Here is a 25,666-nt window from a genome sequence, read left to right as displayed (position 1 = left end):
TCCGGGTCACTAGTATCTGGCTAAAACCCAAAGAGTAGCAACATTCCATGTTACAATCCAGGGCAAGCAGTGGCTTCCCCCATGACTTTTCTCTACAAGCCAGCAGAGGGAGGGTCATTGTGGGTAGAGCACTGTGTATGTTATGTGAAACCTTGGATTGAAGATCACACAACCTGAACATTTGGTGCCTTCTCTTGTCCTAGATGTTATGATTTTCAATCACAGCTGTCAGGAGGCTACAAAGGACCTGGACAGACACAGCGAGAAATCCACAGGTATGACACAATGACCCAGTGAGCACAGCAGTCTTTATGGAGGCAATTGCATAACTGGGTGCCTCCAATAGGAGCCTCAATGCTATGTGGTGAGAACCTATTCCATAATGACATCTGGGTACCCAGATTCCATTATAGAATACCAGCATTATCAGGTACCAGTTCTGCCAGCCATAGATCTGGAATAATTATAATCGTATAAATTTTATTTATTTAATTTGTTTTATATCCCAACCTCTCCAGAAAGCTCAGAAGAATACGGTAGTTATGTTATGTTAGGTAGAACAGCTTAAAAGGTAACATACATAATAATTAGACAAAATGAGTTACATAATAATTATCACTGTGAACACACTAAATAGTGTATAATATCAGTAGTTCAAAATCTCAACGCTCTGCTTGTTAATATACCGTTGGGACTTCTCAACTCAAACAGCATGCAATCAAAAAGACAAATAAATCATAAAGACAAAAATGGAGAAAACCAGACCTCAATATCCCCCCCCCCCCTTTTACATAACCGCAATAGCGGTTTTTAGCACAGACCAGCACGCTGAATGCTTTGCACTGCTCCCGACACCTCGCAGAGCATTCAGCACACTGGCCGGCGCTAAAAACTGCTATCATAGTTTTGTAAAAGAGGGGGTATATTTGGCTCCCAAACACCTATGGGGCACATAATCAAAACTGAAATACGTCTAAAAACCCGCACAAGTTTGCACTGGGATGATCAAAACGGCATTTTAGATGTATCCAGGGACTTTTTAGGCTTCTGAATGCTGCTGTGTGCCCAAAACTGAAAGGGGCATTTTTGGAAAAGTGGTTAGGGCGGATGTGTGCCAACCTAGACTTAGTCATCTTGCAGGGATAATCGTAGGTTTGACAAGACTGCCTAGACAGAACCTATATGTTGTGACTTAGACAATGTAAAGACACATTTAAGTGCCCAAAAAGTATCCAAAGTGACCAGATAACCACTGCAGGGACAAAGTAAAGACTCCCCCCACCTGTGTTCACTGACCCCGTCGCACACCCACAAAGTTCAGACAGGTACCTGCCTCCAGACCATCAACACTTGACATAGGAAAGCCTATTAGAGCTGTACAGAGGTGGCTTAAGTAGTCTGGGGAGGAAGGGGATTGTTTGCCTTTGCTGAAATGATATCTTACCTTAGATGTTAGTTCAAGTAATAGGGATTTGGTGCTGTGCCATGGCCTGAAACCATGTTGTGATTTGTAGAATACGTTTGATCTATGAATTTAACTAATTGTGTACTTACATAGAATTCTAGTAGTTTGGCAGGCTATATGGCATCCCTGCTTCTGGCCTGAAATTTTCTACTTTGGTCAGGTCAAGATTTGAGGCTTTAGGTATAGGTGTCAATGCTATAGCTCAGGGGTGCCTAATAGGTCGGTCATGATCGACCAGTAGATCACAAAGGCAATGCGAGTTGATCGCGGAGTCCATCCCAGGCTCCATGATAGACTCATGTTGCCTCTGCATTCTGTTCTCCCTGCTTCCCCAACGCCAGGTGAGGCACATACAAGCACCAGCCTCCCCCCCCCCCCCCATGTCAATTCTGACTTCGGAGAGGAAGTTCCGGAACTTTCTCTCCAATGTCAGAATTGACGTTGGGGTGGAAGGCTTGTGGGCCCAATGCACGGGCCTGGCTTTTGCGGTGTCGGGGAAGCAGGCTTAAATCGGCGGCAGTGGCTTGGGGAGCAGGAAGAGAAAAAGACAGAAAGAAAGAATGGGGACAGGGAGAGAGAAAGAAAGAAAGAGGAGGGGGTAGGAAGAGAGGAAGAAAAAGTTGAACTCGTGGAGGGACAGAGAGAGATGTTGGTTGGGGAATGGAATGAGGTCTGGAGGAGAGGAAGCATGCAGGAGGCAGAAAGAAAGAAATATTGGATTTACAGTCAGAAGAAGGAAGTGCAACCAGAGACTCATGAAATCACCAGAGATCAAAAGTAGGAAAAATGATTTTATTTTAAATTTAGTGATCAAAATGTGTCCGAATTTGTATCTGCTGTCTATATTTTGCACTATGGCCCCCTTTTACTAAATCGCGAGCCTATGAGCATCAGGAGCAGCGTGGGGCATTCAGCACAGCTCCCTGTGCTAAAATCCGCTATCATGGTTTAGTAAAAGAGGAGGGGGCTATATTTGTCTATTTTTGTATAGTTGTTACTGAGGTGACATTGCATATTTTAAAGTCATCTGCCTTGACCTCTTTGAAAATAAAAAACCTGAATATAAATGATAATTAACATTTTCTCTGTGTACAGTGTAGTTTGTGTTTTTTTAAATTTTATTGTTGGTAGATCATTTTGACGTGGTCATTTTAAAAGTAGCTCACAAGCCAAAAAAGTGTGGGCACCCCTGCTATAGCTGATCTTGTTTTGGGATCTATAGAGTCCATTTTCTAAGCATAACTGCTAGTATTTTCCTACTTTGCACACAAGGAGTATATAAATGTAAGTGCCCAGTTACAGAGCTGCCTTTATCCTCTGGATTCTATAAAGTTTACTCAAATTTGAGTGCCAAACTTTGGGTGCACTCCTGAGATGTACATAATTGGCATACAAGCCAATTCACAGCAATAATCGGGCACTAATAATAAAATATTGATGTTAATTGGCACACGCATCTGGTTGCACGCTATTCTATAACATTGGGTACCCAAATCCCATAGTTCGCAGCTCAAAAAGAAGCATGGCCATGGGAGGGGCATGGGTGGATTTAGACCTGGAATGCAAATCAGGACTCGAGGGCCACAAAAGTCCATGTTTTCAGAATATGCATGATACAGATCTGCATGGATACTACCTCCGTTGAATATAAATCTATCACGTGTATAAGAAAGATTTAGATTTAATATATTTATATACCGCTACTCTAACATTCGAGGCGGTGTTCATTACTGATGAAACAAGTGATATATGTGGGGGAAAAGAGGATCCTCAAATCAGCCGGCAGTATTTTGATCATCAGAAGGAGTGGGATGGGAGTGATTAGAGATCACTCTTGCCCCAAAGATTCTTCTTCAGACATCACTGGATAGGGTAGACAAGCATAATGTGTGCTGGGTAGGATTCAAGTGCATTTAACTATTCTCTGTATTAGAAGCATTATTTTTCGTCACTCATAATAGCAGTATTTGCATAATCAGCAGGTATTACATCCTAATGACAGGCATTTAACACCCATTAAAGCATTAACACACTTTAGCTCCCTGGAATCTCTAAATGTTCATTTCAAAGTGCCTGATCATTTCAAATTTTGATTATTATATGCTCTGGTGAACCTCCATTTTAATATTTTGTTTAGAAGTCACTAATACATTGATCTAGCCTAGAGTGTGTTTCCTCACTTAAGAGCTATCTTGCATCTCTCTTTAATGTGTTTTATGTCTGATTAGGGGCAGGAGATGAAAACAAGAGTAGACATATACAGTGATGTAATTGTGCTAGGGTGTACTTATGGACATAGTTGGCACTATGTCTATTCTTTTTTTTTATCTTGCCAGGTTCCCAGTCCTATGAAGATATGCATGGAGAGACACAAGTTTCACCAGCAGTCACAACCCTGAAGCCAAATTCTGACAGGAGCATGGAGGATGGTGAGAAAAATCTATTCAGTATATTTTCTGTATTATTGAATCACTTAGGGTCCTGGAATCCTTCAAAGGTGTTGATAGTGTGGCATGGATAGCAAAAAGATGGATTCCTGAAGTCTTTCATCCAGGTGGCATTCAAGGATGCTTCAGAATTACAGTAGCTAGATCTGGAATGCATGGCTTGGGATGCATTTTGGTGACTGAACTTTATAAAAGTTTAAAAGAAGAGTGGGAATAAAGGAATATTATAGCCAAGTAAACTAGCACACAGAAAGAAACAATGATTTTGCAAGGTCACAGACTCAGATTACAACCAAGGCACAGGGAGATGTGTGCAAGACCCCAGAGACCATATATGGATCAGATGATAGTGTAGGGAGGAGGAATAAACAACCTGAGCCTGTCCACTATGTCCATTCCCTTGTTCAAAAGTAGGCTAAAAACCCAGCTTTTTGAAACAGCCTTCAACTCCTACTCCCCTCTGCTCACAACCCTAGCCAGCAGTTTAACCATCCCCTCTAACTGTAACTCCTACCCTGACATCCTGATTGTCTATCTTGATTGTTTAGAATAGATTGTAAGCTCATTCGAGCAGGGAAGTGCTGCATACGTCTGATTGTGCTCTATAAATAATTAATAGGAGGAGGAGGGCTTTAGATTCCTTCAGAACTGGAGATCTTTTTGAGGAAAGAGAAACCTATACCAGTGAGTAAGTGTACCTTAACTTTAGATTATTATTATCATCATTATCACATATATCAGGTATGTAAAGTATTGTTTGTCTCTACTCCTTGGAGTTTACAGTCTAATTAAGACAGACAAGACACAAAGAAGCACTGAGTATGATAGCCAAGTTGTTAGTGAGAACATTTAAGAACTTGTAGGTAGGATTACACCGAGGGGGTGGGGTTAGTTTTCATTAAAATACCATCAGATATGACATTTGGGCACTAGAAATGTTTCAAGGAGACCTCCGAGTTGGTGTTAATCAGCCTTTTGGGTTTAACACAGAAAATATTCTGTTTTCAGCTCTGCACAACTCTTTTTCCTCCATATCTCAGGAAAACTAGATACCATTTCTCAAAGATAACTGCCATTTCTTTTCTTTAATACTCATACCTCTAAGGTCCGTTAATATCGAAGATCTAATTCCCTTAGTACTGTTGCGTCAGAGGAGAAGCTTCCGCCTGCATACACACGCGACTTCAGGCAGGCTCCGGTGGCCTGTACAAATTACACTAACGCGCCACGAAGATAAGGGGGAGGGAGGGAAATGCTTGGACCGCGCGAGGGGTGCTGAAGGGCGGTGGAAAGGAACATATGCTGAAGGGGGTGGCAAGAGGGAAGGGTGGTTGTGCAAAGGAATGGAAAAGACGCTGAAGGGAGTGGGGAGGAACAGATGCTGAAGGGAAATGGGGAAGACAGAGTGGGGAGAAGACTATGAAGGGAAATGGGGAAGAGAGTGGAGAGAAGATGCTGGAAGGGAAGAAGACAGAGATGCCAGACTATGGGGGGAGCAGAGGAAAGAAGATGGGTGCCAGACAAATTGGGGTGGGGGGGGGTGAAGGGAGAGGCACAGTAACAGAGCAAATGGAAGACACAGAGAGACGGCAGACAGTGGATGTAAGGAATTGAATGAGAAGATGAGGAAAGCAGAAACCAGACACCAAAGGTAGAAAAAATTTTCTATTTCTTTTTTTTTTTTTTGCTTTAGGATAAAGTAGTATATTAGTTGTGTTGATAAAAATGTATAAACAAAGCCCTACCAGCTGAACATCTCTTTCTCTAGTTCAGCAGTCAGAACCTTGATTTATAAGGAAGTAATAAGCTAAATATTGCAGAACTGAGGCTTGTATAGATACTGCGGGGACAGTAGTCACAGGGATGGGGTGGGGATAGTGGTCACGGGAATGGGGCAGGGACAGTGGTATGGGGTATGGGGTATGGGGACAAATTTTAGTCCCACTAATACATATACTCTCAGGAAAAGGGTCAGTTAAACTCCAATAATATTACCTCTAAATCAGAACCCCATATGGACAACAAACCTCCCCTCTGCAACACTAACAGGCTTTAATTTCACACACACACAAGCCAATCACACAACAGGAAGTAACAGGGAAAAAGAAAGGAAAGAAAGGTGGAGAAAAAGCCTCAGTTCAGCTTCATCTGGCAAAAAACTCCACCTTTCAAGGCTAACCCTGTACTCCAAAATATAGAACCAGTAGAAAAAGCTCTATGGTAGCCTGCAGGGAGATGTTACAAAACATACCGGGACATACAGCCCTCAATTGTGAAAAAATGGGTAAATCAGCACTGTAGCAAAGTAGTCCAGGATTCAGCGTGGAACACAGCTAAAAAAGAAAACAACTTAGCTGCTTCGGCATCCAGGATCTCTCAGTCCTTCACCTCCTGGGCCCTGCAGCCACTAAACCCGACGGGGAACCCTCCGTTTCGCTCTGGTTGCTGCGTCAGGGGTTTCAACTTCACTGCTTCACATACGCTCTATCCAGACCCACCAAGCTCTTCAGGCTCTCACACCATTTCACAGAACAATACCGGTGCTAAGACACTCCACAGCCTCCAGCATGTCATTCTCTACTCCCAGAGCCTCATAGTTTACTGTCTGGCAAGGACTTAGGACAACAATCCATCACATTGGTCCTCAAGTCGTTCAGTCCTTTTCCAAAAAGCATCTGACCCTTGAAAGGGAACTTGTTCAAGGTGGCCTTAGATGCCAAATCTCCTGCCCACTGCCTGATCCAGAGCATTCCATTGGCAGAGATTGTATAAAATGACACTGAGCATGTAATAAATTGCGCCTGCCACATAGTCCACCCTAGCCAGTACCACAACAGGTCACCCCCTCCCCCATGGCCAGGTTCTAGCGAAGCATCTGATGCAGTGGCATACCAAGGGGGGTGGGGGGTCCACTCAGGGTGCAGCCCATAAGGGGGTACTCTGATGACTCCTCCGAGGACCAGCACCATGAACATCTTCCTAGCAACAGCAGAAACAGCATTCTCTTCTCTTTTTAATGCTCCTGTTCTCTGTTTGAAAACTATACAAAAAGGACCTGCAATATGGGCTGATGTCAGGGCTGAGGGGAGGTCCAGAAGAGCAACTGGACCTTAGGAGAGGAGGCAGAAGAACAAAGTTTGAGAAGACTTGTGCAGTGGCGTACCTAGCATATGTGACACCTGGGGCCAATCATTTTTTGACACCTCCCATCTATATGAAAAATATGATTTTTAGTAACAATCTACATATCGCGCAAGAGTGTACCTAGGAAAAGGCAGCATCTTAAACACTGCAGTGAGTACTAGAACACCAACACATACATTGTAAAACTAAACAAACCAGATCCTGCACAATCAATTGATCCTATACAGTCGATGCTATCAGAAAGTCATGTCCCTTTCATACACACAGACAGATACACCCTCGCCCAATATGGAATAATCACAAACTAAAAATAGAAATATGTAGACAAAAGTTAAACTGAACTGCCAAGAAACCAGACTCTGCATACAATGCAACACCACAACACCACAAAAACAGTAATACATGTCCTCTAATACTGTGCAAAATATAAAGACAGTAGATGTAAATTTGAAAAAACTGATATATAACAATCACCACTTTACAAATTAACAAATAAAAATAAAACAAATAATGAGAAATAAGAAAATACCATTTCATTGGACTAATCCCTGTAAGCTCGGTCCTCATCCCCACAAACCACCTGATTCCATCCACACAAGCCTTGAATTGTTTTATATTGAACTTATTATATTAAAGTATAAAAAGAAACAATATTCTGTACAATTGTCAATTTATAAATCAGCGTCTTCTCCCCACTTTCTCTTCCCCATTTCCCTTCAGCGTCTTCAGCCCACTTTCTCTCCACTTTCCTTCAGCGCACGCAAGTAAAAACAAGCAAGTAATTTTATATCATTTTCATTCTATTCATTCATAGAAATTAAAGTCTAAATAAATCCAGTCACATAACAAAACATGATTTTACAAAAATAATTCCCTGCACAGTCAAGCCTGCAAGGATTACTAGATGTCTTTCAGCAGCTCCCCTCCCTCCCTCCCCCCCTTACCTTCGTGGCCAAGTCAAAATGATCTACCAACAATAAAATTTTTAAAACACAAAGCACACTGTACGCAGAGAAAATGTTAATTATCATTTATATTCCACGGGTTTTCAAAGAGGTCAAGGCAGATGACTTTATGCAATGTCACCTCAGTAACAACTATACAAAAATAGACAAATATACCCCCTCCCTTTTTACTAAACTGCGATAGCGTTTTTTAGTGCAGGGAGCTGCGCTGAATGCCCCACGCTGCTCTCGACGCTCATAGGCTCCCTGCGCTAAAAACTGCTATTGCGGTTTAGCAAAAGGGGGCCATAGTTCAAAATATAGACAGCATATATAAATTCTCAAAACAGACACATTTTGATCACTAAATTGAAAATAAAATCATTTTTCCTACCTTTGTTTGGTAATTTCATCAGTCTATGGTTGCACTTTATTCTTCTGACTGTGCATCCAATATTTCTTCCTTTCTTTCAGCCTCCTGTATGCTTCCTCTCCTCCAGATCTCATTCCGTCCCCCAACTTTTTCTTTGTTTCATCCTGTCCCCTTCTTTCTTTCTCTCTCCATGCCACCTTTCTTTCTGTATGTCTGTCTTTTTCTCTCACTCTTCATGCCCCATTTCTTTCTTTCTTTCACCCTGCCTCCTTCTTTCTCTCTCCATGTCCCCTTTCTTTATCTGTCTGTCTTTCTCTCTCTCTCTCTCTCTCCATGCCCCCTTTCTTTCTCTGTCTGTCTTTCTCTCTCTCTCTCTCTCTCTCCATGCCCCATTTCTTTCTTTCTTTCACCCTGCCTTTCTTTCTTTCTCTCTCTATGCCCCCTTTCTTTCTCTGTCTGTCTGTCTCTCCATGCCCCATTTCTTTCTTTCTTTCACCCTGCCCCCTTCTTTCTCTCTCCATGCCTCCTTTGTTTCTCTGTCTGTCTTTCTCTCTCTCTCCGTGCCCCATTTCTTTCTTTCTTTCACCCTACCCCCTTCTTTCTTTCTGTCTCCCTGTCTCCCTCCCCCCTTTCTTTCTTTCTTCCTGCCCTCCCCCATGCCACCGCCATTGGGAAACGTGCTTCTGCTACCGCCGCCGGGGAAAGGCTGTCACTGGCCATCGAAACCAGGCCGGTGCCAAGTTTGCCCTGCTTCTCTTTCCCGCGGGCTGACCAACTCTCGCTGCCTGAGGTCAATTCTAACATCAGAGAGGACATTCTGGGCCAGCCAGGCAGCGATTGGCTGGCCCAGAACGTCCTCTCCGACATCAGAATTAACGTCAGACGGCTAGAGTTGGTCGGCTCGCGGGGAAGAGAAGCAGGGAGGGAGAACTCAGCACCGGCTTGTTCCTGATGACGGCAATGGCAGCCTTTCCCTGGTGGCAGCCTATTCTCTGGTGAGTAGCCAGCTGTGCACTCCCTTGGGCCATGCACCCGGGGCGGACCCCCCCCCCCTTGATACGCCACTGGACTTATGTCTTGTGCTCTTTTTCTATAAAGCCCTTGCCCCTGTTTGTCTGTTATTCTAAGTCTCTGGGTAAGAGACCAATGATGAATGTGTGATTCTGTCTGTCCACTTCCCCTATCAGAAAGTCTTGAAAAAGGAGAGTTTGAGGATGAAGCTGGTGACAGAACAGAACCTGAAAGGAGCCATAGAAGCTGTGCATCAATGTGTATATTTGCAAGAGCAGTATTGTATACATTTGGAAATATATTTTCTTGTCAAAATAAATTTTGAACTTTTTGAAAGTGCTCTCTCTCTTTGTCTCCTGGGTCTCTATCCCATCTTCTACTCTATACCTCACATATCGCCTGCTCTGAAAGCCCTGAAAGTTCCTCCATTGCTATATTTCTACATGCCAGCTAAACTTTAATTATCATCTGACTTTCCTTCATGGCAGGTACATAGACACTAATTTTAAATACATCTGCTAATAATTTCTGGGACCAGTTTAGCATGCAATAGAGCCCCATCCAAATTAAATCTCCTGTTGCTGATGGAGGGGGAGGCTGCTGTGCAGTTCTTTTCTCCCTTGCAGGAGATGATCTGCTGAATCCGGGACACTTGGCAGGTCTAGAGTTACCATATGGCTCCAGAAAAAGAAGGACAGATTGAGACATCCGGGTTGCATTTCTGTTGAAAGGAATGGAAGTAAGGAGGACAGATTGAGACATCTGGGTTTTATTTCCATTGTTTTCAGTGGAAGTAAAACCTGGATGTCTCAATCTGTCCTCTATTTCTGGAGCCATATGGTAATCCTGGGCAGGTCTGATACACATTAATGCAAAGGCCTCTTCATTTTCAGATTAAAGCACTAGAATATTTTTTCTCACCACAAAAAAAAAAATAAATGATGTGATGGTATAAATTGCTCTGCTAAGTGATGATATTTTTTGTTTCAGATGCTGATTCATATGAGAATATGGGTTATGGAAATATGGAAACTTCAATTTATGCCTCTCCAACAAGTAGCAAGATTTTGAGCGCAGAGATCAGCAACACTGTAGCCCAAAGCACACACGGTAGACCACATCATTATTTTACTGTTATAGTTTATCCATAGAGTTAATTGGTGAGTGGGACTGAGGTGATATGTGCAGAGAAATAAGTGGATATGAGTTGTGAGAAATCTCTTCCTGATCTACTGCCTGTCTTCTGCTTCCCGTCCTCCTGCAGATTGTGAGCAGATGGAAAGAAGCTGTAATCCATCTTCTCAAAGAGGGAGCCAGAAGGAGATAATTGAACTGAAAAATGAAGGTTAGTTCTATATTTGTGGAAAATCTTAAAGAACAACAACAAAAAATGCTGTGGAGAGTTGATGTTCCTGATATGGATTTTATTGAAAAATCAACTTGATAATCCACATAAAAACATGTAGGACCCGATCCTTGCCAACTGTGGACCCAACATAGTCTGTGTTTCAACAAAATGTCTTCCTTAGGGGTCCTAAAAATAATGATGTAATAGTCCTTCTCAACCAGCAACCCTGACACTATCTATCCCTATGAATGGATTTGTGAACAAATTGGAAACCCTGCTGCAATGATTAGGAGATAGCCTGCTGGAGATGTCCAGGGTATTGAAAGAACTCAAAGACTCCCAGGGACCTTATGTTAGCCTTGTCCTGAAAGCTCCCCCCGCCCCCCCTCCGCCACCAACAAGCCTTGTGAGAAGTTTTTATTTGTGGTCCTGTACCTGGATCAGAATTCAATCAGGGATCTGGGGTAAGAGAGAATTGGTGAGCCATGGTCCAGCAGTTAGTGTTATCACACTTATTCTAGCAACTTCTGTAATGGAGGCGGGGAATGATGTGGGAGTCTATGATGGTAATGACTGCAGTGAAAAGAATATGTACTTTATTGCAATTACCTTTACCATTGTGTTTGGAGGTACACCCAACAATTATTGATATTATTTGGAAGGTCATTGCTAACCTACCCAAGGCTTTGGTTCCACAAGTTAATGCACCGGCACAGAACTTTAAGTGTAGTTTCGTCTTAGGTAAATAAGAATACTGCCGAGTTGGTGAATATGGCCACTCAAGTAGAATTGTTATTGTTGTTAGGTGCCATCGACTTGTGTTCGAATCCTAGCGACCAGGGCAGGATTAATTTGTTGAGGGCTCCTAGGCACACAAGTATACTGGGCCCCCTAGCCCTGCCCCGCCTACATCCCACCCACGCCCCACCCCCTGTCCTGCCCACATTTATTTACCTGTTTTCTTATTTACTTCTTTATTTCCACTTGTATTTCTTTTTTTCTTTTATTATAAAATTCAAAACAAATAACAAAGATTACCATACCAGTGCCAGTGTACAGTTTTAGTTCTATGCAAGCCCCAAACATCTCTGAACAAAACCCCCTTCCTTCCCTTCCCATCTACTTGCCCAGGACTTTAACTCTAAACCCTTTCCATACATATATAAAAGTGTTCAAATGCATTGTAAATCAGTAATACTATCTGAAACATAAGTCTACATTAATAATCAAGTTTGCAACTCATCTCAACTGCCTCACTCTATGTCATCCAACTGTAACCCATATGTATGTATAAAAATAAATACATATGGGTAACTACTCTAGTATGTTCCACTCCATGTATGTTAATTTGTATCAAAACATCAAGGCAAGCGGTCCACCAAAGAATCCAACGTGGAACAAAAGAAGATCGGCAGCCAATAAGGAGATTCAAATCAGGTATATTCAAGGTGCTCCCAGGAACCATGCCTGATGCATTTCGCCAAACAAGGCTGGTCAACGCTAACAGAAAACCATGTCTTTCATACACACAGGACACAGAGCCACCCTCACCCAGTATGGAATAAGTAATCACAAACTAAACACCCTCCCCCCTTTTTGCAAAAGCATGGAAGAGGTTTTTAGCACTGGCTGGTGGGCTGAATGTTCTGTGCTGTTCTGATGATTATAGGAACTCTGTGACCATCGGAGCAGTGCAAAAGCATTCAGTATGCTGTCTTGTGTTATAAACCGAAGGAACGGTATAGTTTAGGGGTGAAGAAACAGTGGTGCATATCCCCCAATACTGAACAAAATATAAAGATAGCAGATGTAAATTTGAAAGAGAGAAATAACAAATCACTTTACAAATTAACAAATAAAAATAAAACAAAAAATGGAAAATAAGATACCATTTTATTGGACTAATACATTTTTTAATTAGCTTTCAGAGGTCAGACCCTCTTTCCTTAGGTCAGTAAAGTATACTGCTGTTACAGTATCCTGTCCTGACCTGAGGAAGGAGAATTTGGTCTCTGAAAGTTAGCCAAAAATATATTAAAATTAGTCCAATAAAAGGATCACCATTTCTATTTCTAAACATTTATTAACACAGCTAAAATACTACTTTATCCTAAAGCAATAAAATAAAAAAATAGAATTTTTCTTCTACCTGTCATGTGGTTTCTGCTTTCCTCATCTTCTTGTCATTCTCTTCCTTCTATCCAGTGTCTGCCCTTCCAGAAAATTTCTACCTCCCTCTGCCATCTCTCTTTCTGCTCCCCCCCACCCCTCTTTGGTCTAGCATCCATCATGTTCCTTCTGTTCCCCCCATGGTCTGGCATCTCTCTCATTCCATCTCTCCTTCTCTCCCCCCTGTGGTTTTTAGTGTCTCTCTCTTCTCATTTCCTCCACTCAGATCTGATATCTGTCTCCCCCGTTTCTGGAAATTCTATTCTCTTCCCTTTTCTTCCTTCTCTATTTCCTGCCTCCATCTAAATTAAATTCTTTCTTACTATTCAGTCCTCAGTTTCCCTCTTTTCACTGTGTCTACTCACAGCTTGCCACCCCTTTCCTTCATCCCTCCTCTATCTCACTAACTCTATCTTCTTCCCTCCATTCAGCATGTGGGAAAGCAGCAGCAGTGGTGAGGAGGTGAGGGCCCCTCACCTCCTCACCGCTGCTGCTGCTTTCCCATATGCGCCTGAAGCTGACGGCACAAGTGCTCCCTGTTTCCATCATCTGCCCCTTCTCTCTCTCTCTCCACCCCAGGCAATTCCATCAGTTATCCTGCCCCCCTCAGTGAATTGCCTGGGGTGGAGGGAGGGAGAGAAGAGGGCAGATGATGGAAGTGGGAAGAACTTGTGCTGTCAGCCTCGGGCGCATGCGGGAAAGCAGCAGCGGTGAGGGGCTAGAGGTTATCTTCCTCTCATTCATGTCCTTGCCACCCCTATCCCTTGGTCGGTCCCACAATTTCACAATTTCCAGCATATCCCCTCCCTCCATTTTTGTAGCCCGGCATCTCCTCTCCTGACATCTCCCTATCCTTTTTCTTTCACTATCTTCCTATCCCATCTCTATTCCTTTCTGTCCCTCTCCCCATGATCAATCATCTCACCACCTCTCTCTTCCCTCCCCCTCAGGGTCGAAGATTGCTTCTGCTCTCTTTCCTGCTGTTCTCTCCCCCATCACCCTATGGTCTAGCACCCCTCCTGCCCTTGGCCAACATTTCCCCTTCTCTCCCTCCCTCTCATCCCATGCTCCAACAAACCGTATTTCGACTGCTCTTCCATCTTCCTCTCCCCAGGCCTGACGACTTCCACTCATTTACTGCTTTCTCCCTCCTCTGCCCGGCCCCCCCACACTGATCGGCAACACCGGGCCCCCCCTCGATCGGTGAAACAGGGCCCCCCTCGATCGGTGAAACAGGGCCGGCGACTGCTTTCTCCCACTGCTGCCGAAGCCTGTAAACAACTTTAACACATGCTGGGGGGCTCTAAGAGTGCGCGTGCTGCCGACGGCTTCCTTTCTCCTTCCTCCCCCCTCATGACGTAATTTCCTATTTGGTTGATGGAGGAGGAGGATTGAAGCCGATAGCGTCACGTGCACTGCTAGAGCCCCATGGTGTGTGTTAAAGTTGTTTACAGGCTTCAGCAGCAGCGGGAGAAAGCAGTCGCCGGCTCTGTTTCGCCGATCGAGGGGGGGGGCCCTGTTTCGCCGATCGAGGGGGAGCCCTGTTTCACCGATTGAGCTGGGGGCCCTGTGTTGCCAATCGAGGGGGAGCACGGTGTTGCCAACCGAGGGGGGGGGCTCAGTGTTGCCGATTGAGGGGGAAGCCTGGTGTTGCTGATCGCTGCGGAGGGGGGGGGGCCGGGCTGTCGCTGTCTGAAAATTTTTTTTTTGAGTAGTCTCCTTCAGTGGGCCCCCATGACCATTTTGGGCCCTAGGCATGTGCCTACATGGCCTATTGGTTAATCCGGCCCTGCTAGCGACTTGATGAATTGCGGATCTAAAAATAAATTGGTTTTGTGCTAGTCTGGCTAGGTCCTCCAGCGTCATCCCCATGGTTGTTTTCAATGTGTCCAGCCATCTTATTGCAGGTCGCCCTCTTCACCTGGTTCCTTCAATCTTCCCAAACATAATGTCCTTTTCCAGTGTTCTCTCTCTTCTGATGGCACCTGAGCCAATCGGGGACTTCCTTAGGCTCCTCCCTAAGGAAGTCCCTGATTGGCAAAGGTGCCTCAGGCCCCTCCCAAGGGCAGAGCCCAAGGTTTCTGAGCTAATCAGGGCCTTAGGCCCATCCCCGTGCATCACATGATGTACCGGAGCGGGGCCTAAGGTCCACATTGCTGATGGGTGGCCAAAGGAGGAGCAGGAGGGACTGAGCACCCCTCCTGCTTCCAACTTAAAGATACAGGGAGGGGGATGCAGTGACGAGACACGACCAAGGAGGGAGACCCGACCCAACCGGGGGAAGGAGACTCAACCCAACCCGAGGGGCCCGACGGCAGGAGGGAGTGGGCATCCCTCCTACCATATCACTTCAGCATGGGGGACGATGGCAGGAGGGGGGAGCGTGGGGGGGAAGGAGAGGGCTGCTTCTCCTGTCACTACTGTCAGGTGGTGCTGCCCAATTCAGTGAAAAATATTTTGGTTCGATTCGATTTATCCTGTTGAATCGATTTTTCAATTCGATTCGCTTTCAATGACAAAGCTTTGTAAGTTTAAACATTTTAATTAACCAAGGCAATATCAAGGAAATTGTGTAGCACTACCATATTCCTCCTCCCCAGCCCCTCCTCTCTGATTCTCAGCTTCCCCAGAGCATCCCCAAAGAAAGAGGCCCCATATTCCCCCTCTCAGCCTACAGAGATGATTCTCAGCTTTCCCAGGCCCACAGCATCCACAAATAAATATGTCCCATATTCCCCCTCCCCAATCCTCAGCTTCCCCAGAACATCTCCAAAGAAAGAGGCCCCATATTCCCCCTCCCCAGCCCCCCTGATTCTCAGCTTCCCCAGGCCCAGAGCATCCCCAAAGAAATAGGCCCCATATTCCCCCTCTCCAGCCCCCCTCCCCAATTCTCAGCTTCCCCAGAGCATCCCCAAAGAAAGGACCTCATATTCCCCCTCCCCAGCCCCCCTCCTCCCCGATTCTCAGCTTCCCCAACAAAAGGACCTCAGCTTCCCACTCCCCTCCCCCCCAATTCCATGGCCTTAGAAAAAGAAGAGAGCACTACAGCAGAGAGAGCCTTTACTTACGCTGATCGTTAAATGTGGGGACTCAGGAGGAGAGGAGAAATGCTTTCGGAAACGAGCCAGCCAAGAGCCAACAACTATAAAAAATCAATGTGCTTGCAAGTTGCTGCCACCGCTGCCGATCCGCACACTCACACAGGTGCATACAGAGGTCCGCTAGGCGCTCCCTTTGCCAATGTCCTTTCTTCTGATGTAACTTCCGGTTTTGCAAAACCGGAAGTTACATTAGATGAAGGACTCCAGCAGCCACAGCAGAGGGAAAGCCCGTACGCGAACGGGTCTCAAGAGGGCTAACCTTGAATCAGTGAGTTCAATTTTTTTGTGCAAACAAATCGATTCAAACCGAATCGGTGAATCACGAATCAGGCAGCACTACTGTCAGGCTCTGCACCGACTCAATCACTCACTGAGCGATTGAGTCAGTGAATTTGCATGCAAATTATTTGCACCTCCATGCAAATCATTTGCATGCAAACTTGATAGTGAATCAATCGCTGTGTGATAATCAGCCAGAGAATCAGCCAACAGCGATTGAGTCGCTATTTTTAGTGAATCTTGGCCTAAGTCTTTTCTCCATCAGCTTATCAGCATTATCAAAAGCAAACAGTTCATTTAAATACTTCCACTCAGCTCATGTCTTGATACACAGCCTGACCTAGTGCTAAGGCACTAGTCACCAGCTCATGGAATGCTGGCAGGAGAATGTGCTCTGTGTGATGGTATAACAAAATAATATTATACCCACAATTCCTACCACAGTTAAGTATAGAGCATTCCCACTCTCTTGAACTTTCAAAACTCCAACCCCCACTCCAGTAGGTAAAAACAATAAGAAAAATAATAGTCTTTCAAAGTTCCTCAAAAGGTTTGTAAACAAAAACTCTTCCCAAGGATTACCAGCAGAAAAAGTAAATTTGTTTAGTGCTCCAAATCATAAGTTACAATTAGCAATAGACTTCAAAAAATAAGGCATTATTTTTTTCACTTGCTTCTAGTATTACAGCACACTTCCATTTGCTGCTCCTCACTTCACTGTATTGCTCTGCTTCCATAGCTTGAACCATCTGGTTCTCTGGTCCAGCCTCCATTAGGTCCATGGCCTCTGGCTCCTCATTACCATTCAGAACCCTCAGCTCTGAGTGTTCTTGGCTCTTCAGCTGTCTGGCATGCCTCTCCTCTAGCTGCTTTGCCTTCCAGTGTAAAAAGGCACAGCCATACGAGACTAATAGTGGGTGGTCTAGGAAAAAAAGTTAAAAAAAAGGAACAGCCATGCCCCAAATCCTCACGTATAGGAGTTTCTCTAGTAACTTTGCTACCACCCCCTTTGTGATTGCAGGGAAAAGTTCTAAAGTGAAGTATGCTGTGAAATGTAGGCAGTTCTGACCTCTTGCTCCCTCTAGACTGAGGGACACCCTCAAACCTATCCATCTGAGGTTTAAACTATGCTGTATTATGTGTGTCTGGTTCAAATGTGTGCACTGCTCTGGGGACACCGCTAGAATGCATAGGTTGCATACCATAATACGTCTAAAAAGCCGTTTCAATTATTAGTATTTGGATGGCCTGTCTTTTAGATCTTTCAAATGCCGACTTGGTCAGTTTTTTAGACGTATTTAACTTTCGATTATAAGCCCTTTACTGTTTTTTTCCTTCACTTTCTGCCCTGCATCCATCTTTGGCATTAACTTTTAACATTCAACTTTTTTCCATTTTTCTGCTTCTTCTCAAACTCTACTTTCCCATGTCTTTACCTTCCCTTCTTATCTCTCTCCTCTCTCATGATGTGGCATCTCTTTCTCCTTTCCTCCCCATTTCCATGGTCTGACATCTCTCTCCTTCTCTCCCTCCCTCACCCAATGATCCAACACCTCTCTCCTTCCTTTCCCCCCTTTCCATAGTCTGGTATCTCTCTCCTCTCTTTCCCACAATCTGGCATATCTCTCTCCCCTTCTTCCCTTCCATTCCCTGGTCTGGCATTTCTCTCTCTCCTCTTCCTTCACCCTTCTCCAGATCTGACATCTCTCCCTTTCTTGAGTCATCTCCCCCCTAGTGTAACATTTCTCCCTCCCTTCCTTTCTGCCCACAGTCCCAACTAAAATACTCTCTCTCACCATGTACGGTTTCTACCCCCCTCCACCCCATGGCCATTTCTCCCTCTCTCACCACTCTCATCCTTCTTGCAACAATTTTCCTTCCTTCCCTCCTCCACAACCCTACTCACAATTAACATGCTCTCACCCCATGCACTATTTCTCCCAGCCCTCAACCCCATGCCCATTTCTCCCTCTCTCATCACTCTCACTCCTCCTGCAATAATTTACCTTCCTTCCCTCCCACTAATCCCACACACAACTAATGGGTTCTCTTCCCATGCACCATCTCACCCTTCCCTCCAGCGAGCAGTGCCTCTCCCATCCCTCACCTTCTCCTTCAAGTCCAGAAGCACCTTTCCCTTCCCTTCCCCTTCTGCCAGGTCCAGCAGTACCTCTTCCCCCTTCCCTTTCCTTCCTCCCCTGTCCAGCAGCACCTTTCCCTCTCCCTTTTTTATCTCCAGCAGTACTTCTCTCATTCCCTCCTCCTAGAGTGCAAATATAAGCAAGGGGTATGGGGGAAACTTGCCAAAACTACATACCGTATTTTTCGCTCCATAAGACACACTTTTTCTCCTCCAAAAAGAGAGTGGAAATAAGGGTGCGCCTTATGGAGCAAATACCACCAACCCCCCCTCCCTGTACTTTTTTTTAGTCCATTGGGCCCCAGTGCTGCCACGCGCTGCTAGCGGGACGCTGCCAGATGCAGAGGTGCTCTTGTCTCCAGCAGAGTACAGCCGTCCTGAGCCACTATCGCCACAGGATGTAATTTAAAAAAATGCCTGCTCTTCTCAGCCTCGCCCCAACACATTTTCTGAGGATGCCTCACCGCGGCATGCATTCTGAAGATGCCTCACCCCGGCACGCATTCTGAAGATGCGCTGACTGCAACGTGGACCTGACACGCACTTCTACTGGACCTGCAGACTGTTCATTCTTTCTTTTTCTGCTGCCGTGGCTCTGCCTGCTCTGCTCTCTGGGACCAGCTCTGCCCACTCTGCTCTCCAGGACCGAAGGCTGCAGCTGAAGTGAAGCAGATACAGAGGTCACTTATTTAAAGCTCTTGCCGCTCTTCCCCCACCTATCCCCAACTAGCCCCTTTCTCTCCGGTCCTGCCCTAGTCCCCTGGAGCCTCCCCACCTTGTGCCAGCCCTTATTTTATTTTTCCTTATTTCTCATTCAATCTGCCTACCCATTCACTGGAGTTGGTTTTAAAAGTACAGTATTTGCAGAACTCCATTTCTTCTGCATTTTGTGCATAATATCCAATCTTGCACTCACATTAAGGAAATAAAAGGACCAGGTTAACTACAATACCAGCTCTCAAGCATTTTCATTTGGGGCCCACTTTCATAAAAGATCTGAGTAGAGAGGCACCTATGAGTCAGATCTTTCCTATAGCTATAGAGGGCATATTTTGTGGTCCTGCTAGATTTATAAGAAGGGTCTGTCCATTTATGGTAAATACTACAAGCTTTTTGGTTGGTGTCAATCATATTTCTAAGAACTGATGGCTTAAATAGGGCTTACATTAGGATCACTCAAATGCAGGAAGTGGCTTTTTATCCTTTATGGCCTGTATTTTTTTTCTTGGTTTTTCCTCCTGTTTAGATAAGTGCATCTTATGGTCAGGTGCGTCTTATAGAGCAAAAAATATGGTAAGTCTATTCTGCTTTAAATACAAACATTAAACACAAACATTAAACAACAGTGCTTTTAAACCACTACTAAATGAAATAAACAAGATGAGAATAAAAGGAAACACCTACCTATGTGCCATCTGCGCCAGTAGTTTCGTTGCTCAGTATTTATGAGTCTTTTATGAGTAAATTCCTCTTCGTTCCTGACCCTATCAGGTAGGCGATAGAAACAAGACATCTGACTAAGCAGGCATGTCTGAAAAAGGGGGAGAGACACTGTATTGCAGGGGAAAACAAGGAATAGAGAGGGAGAGGTATTAGCCCAGGGTGGGGGCTGATTGGAGAGGAGAGGAAGGGGCACAGAGAAGAGGCTGGGCATGGAGGGAGCACAGGGACAATACCGATCAAAGGGGGAAAGATAGAGACTAAGAGGGCAGAATCTGAATATGGGGAGGAAAGGAGCAAGGACACAGTGGGGAGATGCTGGACATGATAGATATAAACAGAGGAAAGATAGAGGATGAACATGGAGAAAGAAGAAATGTCAAATGAACAGGAGACTGCGAGGACAGAGGGAAAAAAATGTATTTTATTTTGAATTTAAGTGGAATATTTTAACTTTGGAATATGTGCATCACAGGTCTCTTTGTAATGTGTTCAGTCACTTAGCCAGACAGCTGATGGGGGAGGTCTGAGCCCCCCTTTTACAAAACTGCAGAAATGGTTTTTAGCGCAAGCTGGCACACTGAATGCTCTGCGCTACTCCTGATATTCATAGGAACTCTATGAGTGTTGGGAGCAGCACAGAGCATTCAGTGCACTGACCTATGCTAAAAACCACTTTTGCGGTTTTGTGAAAGGGGAGGGGGAAAATTTTCTCCATGTCCCTTGCCCAAATGCAAAATATAAATATCTGATCTGGCAAGAATCCACATGTCCCAACAACTGAAGTCCTCTTCCTTCAGTTTGGCAGCCAGATCTCGCCAAACTCTGCAGCCAGTGGCAACTAAGGGATACTGTTGTTGACTGCAGAGCTTAGAGATTTCTGGCTGCCAGACTGGAGGAGGAGGATGAGAAGGTGGTCTCCATCTGGCAGGGCTTCAGGATCCCCACCAGCCATAGTAAAGGAAGTGGCTAATTTTAATGGGGCCTAGGCCCAGGACCCCCTATGGCTCTGCTACTGATTATGTTCAGTACAAAAGAAATGCACTTCTGTTTTTATTTCTCAAGTGTTGAAGTACTTACTGAGTTTAATTTATTGGGGCTTCCAGTTCAATTTTGATCTTCAGATTTCTATTTGGTGAAGGACTGTCTTTGTTTTGTTTGTGAAGGACTGTCTTTGTTTTGTTTGTGAAGAAATCATCTCATTTAAAGTTGTTTTATGTGTGGAAATAATGGCAAGTGGTGAAATTAGGGAGGAGTGAGAGGCAGGGAGGAAAGAGAAAGTTCCCCCTCCTTAATTTATGCCCTGGGCCCCAGAATGTCTGAAACCGGCCCTGACTGTGGTTGCAGAAGTACTCATACCTGATGAAAGAAAAGAGAAAGCAGAAGAAAATCTTACTAAAGCAATGTCCTCTTCCTAATTGGCTGCAGCATAGCCTCCACTGCCACTAGTGCACTGAGTGCATCCATCACCTACCACCACAGTGCACCCCATTATCCCCACTGTGTGGAAAAACCAAACGCCTTACATCCCAATCAAACTGGCTTTAGACCACATCATTCAACTAAGCTTTCACTCGACTCCTAACTTCCATTAGATACTTTCTAGACCAGAGAAAATCTGTCCTGCTTGTATCCTTGCTTGGACTTAACAGCCGCTTTCGATACAATTGATCATTGCTCAGATTTCATTCACTGGGAATCTCAGGAACAGCCCTAGAGTGGTTTAAATCATATTTCTCCAATAGAACTTATCAGGTTAAGACTCCAAACTCTGCTTCAGAGCCACATTCACAAAGCTTTGATGTCCCCCAAGGTTCCATTTTGTCTCTCATGCTGTTCAATCTTTTTCTAGCCCCTCTATTGACATTGGCACAATCAATAGGTTTCATTATTTTCACCTATGCTGATGATATACAATTACTTAACCCTATTCAGACACAAAACAAAAATAATATTCAGGAAATTAACCAAAAGCTTGCCTCAATCAGCAATTGGCTTTCTGAGAACTTTCTCTCACTTAATATTAGTAAATAAAAAAAAACCTTGATATCTCCAACAAGCGATAATGAAGCTCTATCATCTCCTATCTGTATTGATTCAACGCCCATCCAATCAGTAACTTTGATTAAGCTCATAGGGGTAATTCTTGATGATAAGCTATCCTTCAATAAGCAAGTCAGTTCTGTGGTTCAAAAATGCTTTTTCAAACTCAAAATGATTTGTTCTCTTTCATCTCATTTGGGTCACAATGCCCTCAATATACTCATCCATTCACCGGTGATATCCAACTTAGATTACTGTAATTTACTCTATCAGGGAATCATGCAAAAATAAATTAGGAGGCTTCAGATAACACGGCAATAAAATTAATCTTCAAGGCAAAAAAATATGACCATGTTACTCCACTTCTGAAAAATGCTCACTGGTTGCCTATTACACATAGGATCACTTTCAAAATTCTCCTCCTTACCTTCACATTTAAAGTTAAACTAGATCACTCACCTGCTTTCATAGATAGCCTGTTATTTCCATACACAACTTCCAGGGTTCTTCGATCATCCCAACAGAATCTTCTGGTTATTCCATCCATATGCCAGATTTTTTTACAACACGACCCGTAAAACAATTTTTTCTGTAATAGCTCCAACATTTTGGAACTCTCTCCCTTCAAATATGAAGCAAGAAACCAATGAGGCCAAATTCATAAGAACATGAGAATTGCTGCTGCTGGGTCAGACCAGTGGTCCATCGCGCCCAGCAGTCCGCTCACACGGCGGCCCCCAGGTAAAAGACCAGTGCCCTAACCAAGACCAGCCTTACCTGCATTCGTTCTGGTTCAGCAGGAACATGTCCAACCTTGTCTTGTTTTCCCCTATAACAGATTCGGAAGAGCATTCCAGTTCTCTACCACTCTCTGGGTGAAGAAGAACTTCCTTACATTTGTACAGAATCTATCCCCTTTTAACTTTAGAGAATGCCCTCTCATTCTCTCTACCTTGGAGAGGGTGAACAACCTGCCTTTATCTACTAATTCTATTCCCTTCATTATCTTGAATATTTTGATCATGTCCCCTCTCAGACTCCTCTTTTCAAGGGAGAACAGGCCCAGCTTCTCTAATCTCTCACTGTTTGGCAACTCCTCCAACCTCTTAACCATTTTAGTCGCTCTTCTCTGGACCCTTTCGAGTAGTACTGTGTCCTTCTTCATGTACGGAGACCAGTGCTGGACACAGTATTCCAGGTAAGGGCGTACCATGGCCCGTTACAGCAGCATGATAACCTTCTCTGCATTGCGCGGATGGCTTCATCGACTTGTCAACCAGTACTCCCAAGTCTCTTTCCTGGGGGTTTTTTCCAAGTACCACCCCGGACATCTTGTATTCGTGTATTCAAAGCAAGCCTTAAAACCGTCCTTTATAAAGATGCATTTGGAGTATGAATCAGATGTTTTGAATTATCTTATTCCCTTCCCAATTTGTTATTTCCACCCCTTCCCTTTTTTTTAATTTTATTAAATTATGTATCCCAAAAGTTCTCCTTTCATTTCACATATCGTGTATCATGTTGTCTATTTTACCCTATCTTAGCCTAATTTTTAGATAATGTTTATTTTTGTAAACCACTTAGGATTGATAAGCGGTATATCAAGCCATAATAAACTTGAAATTTGCATCCCCCTCCCCAGACAGGCAATGCACAGACACTCACTCTTCCAACCCTGGAACACGGTCCTCAGAAACACACAGCAACAGCAGTCCTCACTTAGACACACCACCCCCTCACATGTTCCAGATATACAGGTAATACAATCAGCACTCTCTCCAGCTCCTAGAACAGAGTACAGACACACAGTGACATCACAGTGACTGACTGGGAGTGAAACGGTGGGTGAAAGATGAGAACAGGTAAGAGGGGTGAGAGAATGGAGTGGCAAAGGTCTGGCAGGTATGGATGTGGGATAAAAGTAGTGGCAGGCAGAGGAGCAGGGCTGGTTAGGTGAAGGTTCAGACAAGGACATAGACAGACAATACAGCACTCAGCAACTCTCTAGTAGTTCAGACAAATGCTTACTTCTTGCTCTTCAATCTCCAATACAACCAAATCGCTAGTGGATCAAAATAAATTTGCTCACCTTATTTGCTTTTAAAGCAGGTCTATGTCTAGCCATGCTTTGGACCGCCCAAACAAATTGTTTGACTATCCATTATCTTGACAAAATGCACATCCTCTGATGCCACCCATGTTACACCCATGAAATGTCCACTTTGCAGACATCTTGATTTTGGCGACTAGCATTGTGCAACATTTTTTGGGTTGGTTTTTTATTATATGCTTTGGACGTTTTGTGGATGGATGGCTATCCATCTCCCTGTTATGTCATATTTTAAATTTTTTATTTTATTTTTTAATTATCCCCTTAGTCACTGCTGTGTTTTGCTTTTTTGTCTTAGTATCTTCTCTCACCTCATGAAGGAAATCCAACCAAGACTGTTTAATTGTTTTGTCTTTGGGTCTTCTTATCTCTTCTATAGAATATGAAATAATTTCTTCTCCTGTCCTGAAGCTCTTTCCTTACCTAACCATTGTTCCTGCCTAGGAGATCTCAACTAGGAAATAAAATGTTTGACCCCCCGAGTAACTTGGAAATTAGCCTCCTCTCTGCTCTAAACCTTTTCTGCCCTTTTTTCAACAGATGTGAGCGTTGCTCATGCATCACCAAACCTACCTAGAGGGAGTGCACAGCATAGGAAACCTGCCTCCCTTAGCACCAAATAAATATGGAGTTAAGATACAATACCAATATGAGGGACCTGTGAGAGCTGGACAACAGAGAACAGTAGATGACCAGACAATGGAGAAATGCTATACAACCAGATGGCGGATAACATGCTACATAACGGGATGCTAACGAATGCAGCAACATAAATGCATGCACCGATTTTGTGATATATTGTGCAATGATAGAATGGATTTAGGATCCTTTTTATGTTATTTTATAAATTTAGGATCACATTTTTATGATAATTTATTGTAACATCTGTATATAGTTACTACATAAAACACAGGAAAAAAAAGACTGTTAAATGAAAACTAGATATAAAATATTCCGTTGTGCTTATTCTGGCTGGTAACAGATGACAATCTGTAATACGATTTGCATATAAGGCTGCTTTGTGATGCAGGGAAATTAAAATCAAATAAAACCAATTAAAGGTTTGTGAATATTAATAATGCTTAGATTCTTTCTATCGGACAGCAATTTGGACATGTTTGTTATGTGAATTACTCTGTGAAACAAGTACATCAATAATGAGACAATTTTTTGCTTCAGGAAACTAAACTGAAAATTAAAGCCCCCTTTTACAAAGGCAATTATCGTGACGGGCCGTGATAATCACTCTGATGCCCATAGGAATTTAATAGGTGTCGGAGTGTTTGCCACACGGCAGTTGCTACTGCACCTTTGTAAAAAGGGGAGGGGGGGTAAGTGAGCAATGACACCAATTACAGGACAGCTTTAAAAAACACAAGATGATATCACAGTATGATCTGATCCTCCTGAGATATGAACTGAAGTGATCTGTTTTCCTAAGTGAAAGAAAAATACATTTTTTAATGGTGGGGAGGACATTAGAAAATAGAGTTGCCAGATTTCCTCTTAAAAAAAAAAAAGAAGATACATGGCCCTGCCCCGTTCTGCCCCAGCCCCACCCCTTGTGCCTCCAGCTCCGCCTTTTCTACCCCAGCCTCACCCCCCCCCCACAAAACTCCTGTCTCTTTCCCTAAAGTCGGGAGGGCCTCTGT

General features: G+C 43.9%; 1 protein-coding gene across 4 annotated transcripts in view; it reads left to right on the top strand.

Moving 5' to 3' along the window:
- The window catches only part of CD19 (CD19 molecule), a 172,685-nt gene extending 147,601 nt beyond the window's left edge, over nucleotides 1-25,084 (top strand). For 3 of the 4 annotated variants that reach the window (XM_033944279.1, XM_033944276.1, XM_033944277.1), the window contains 5 exons: nucleotides 204-275; nucleotides 3,802-3,894; nucleotides 10,375-10,494; nucleotides 10,649-10,729; nucleotides 24,555-25,084. In XM_033944279.1, the coding sequence (XP_033800170.1) occupies nucleotides 204-275; nucleotides 3,802-3,894; nucleotides 10,375-10,494; nucleotides 10,649-10,729; nucleotides 24,555-24,637 (449 nt within the window). In that variant the 3' untranslated portion in view covers nucleotides 24,638-25,084. Of the gene's footprint in view, nucleotides 1-203; nucleotides 276-3,801; nucleotides 3,895-10,374; nucleotides 10,495-10,648; nucleotides 10,730-19,667; nucleotides 19,715-24,554 lie in introns of all 4 variants that reach the window. The other variant, XM_033944278.1, reaches the window with a different exon arrangement.
- The last annotated feature ends 582 nt before the right edge of the window (nucleotides 25,085-25,666 follow it).

Source organism: Geotrypetes seraphini, chromosome 5 (genome assembly GCF_902459505.1).
Source record: "Geotrypetes seraphini chromosome 5, aGeoSer1.1, whole genome shotgun sequence".
In the NCBI taxonomy this organism is placed as follows: Eukaryota; Metazoa; Chordata; class Amphibia; order Gymnophiona; family Dermophiidae; genus Geotrypetes; species Geotrypetes seraphini.
The sequence above is the reverse complement of the archived record's forward strand: the minus strand, read 5'-3'. Positions and strand labels throughout refer to the sequence as shown.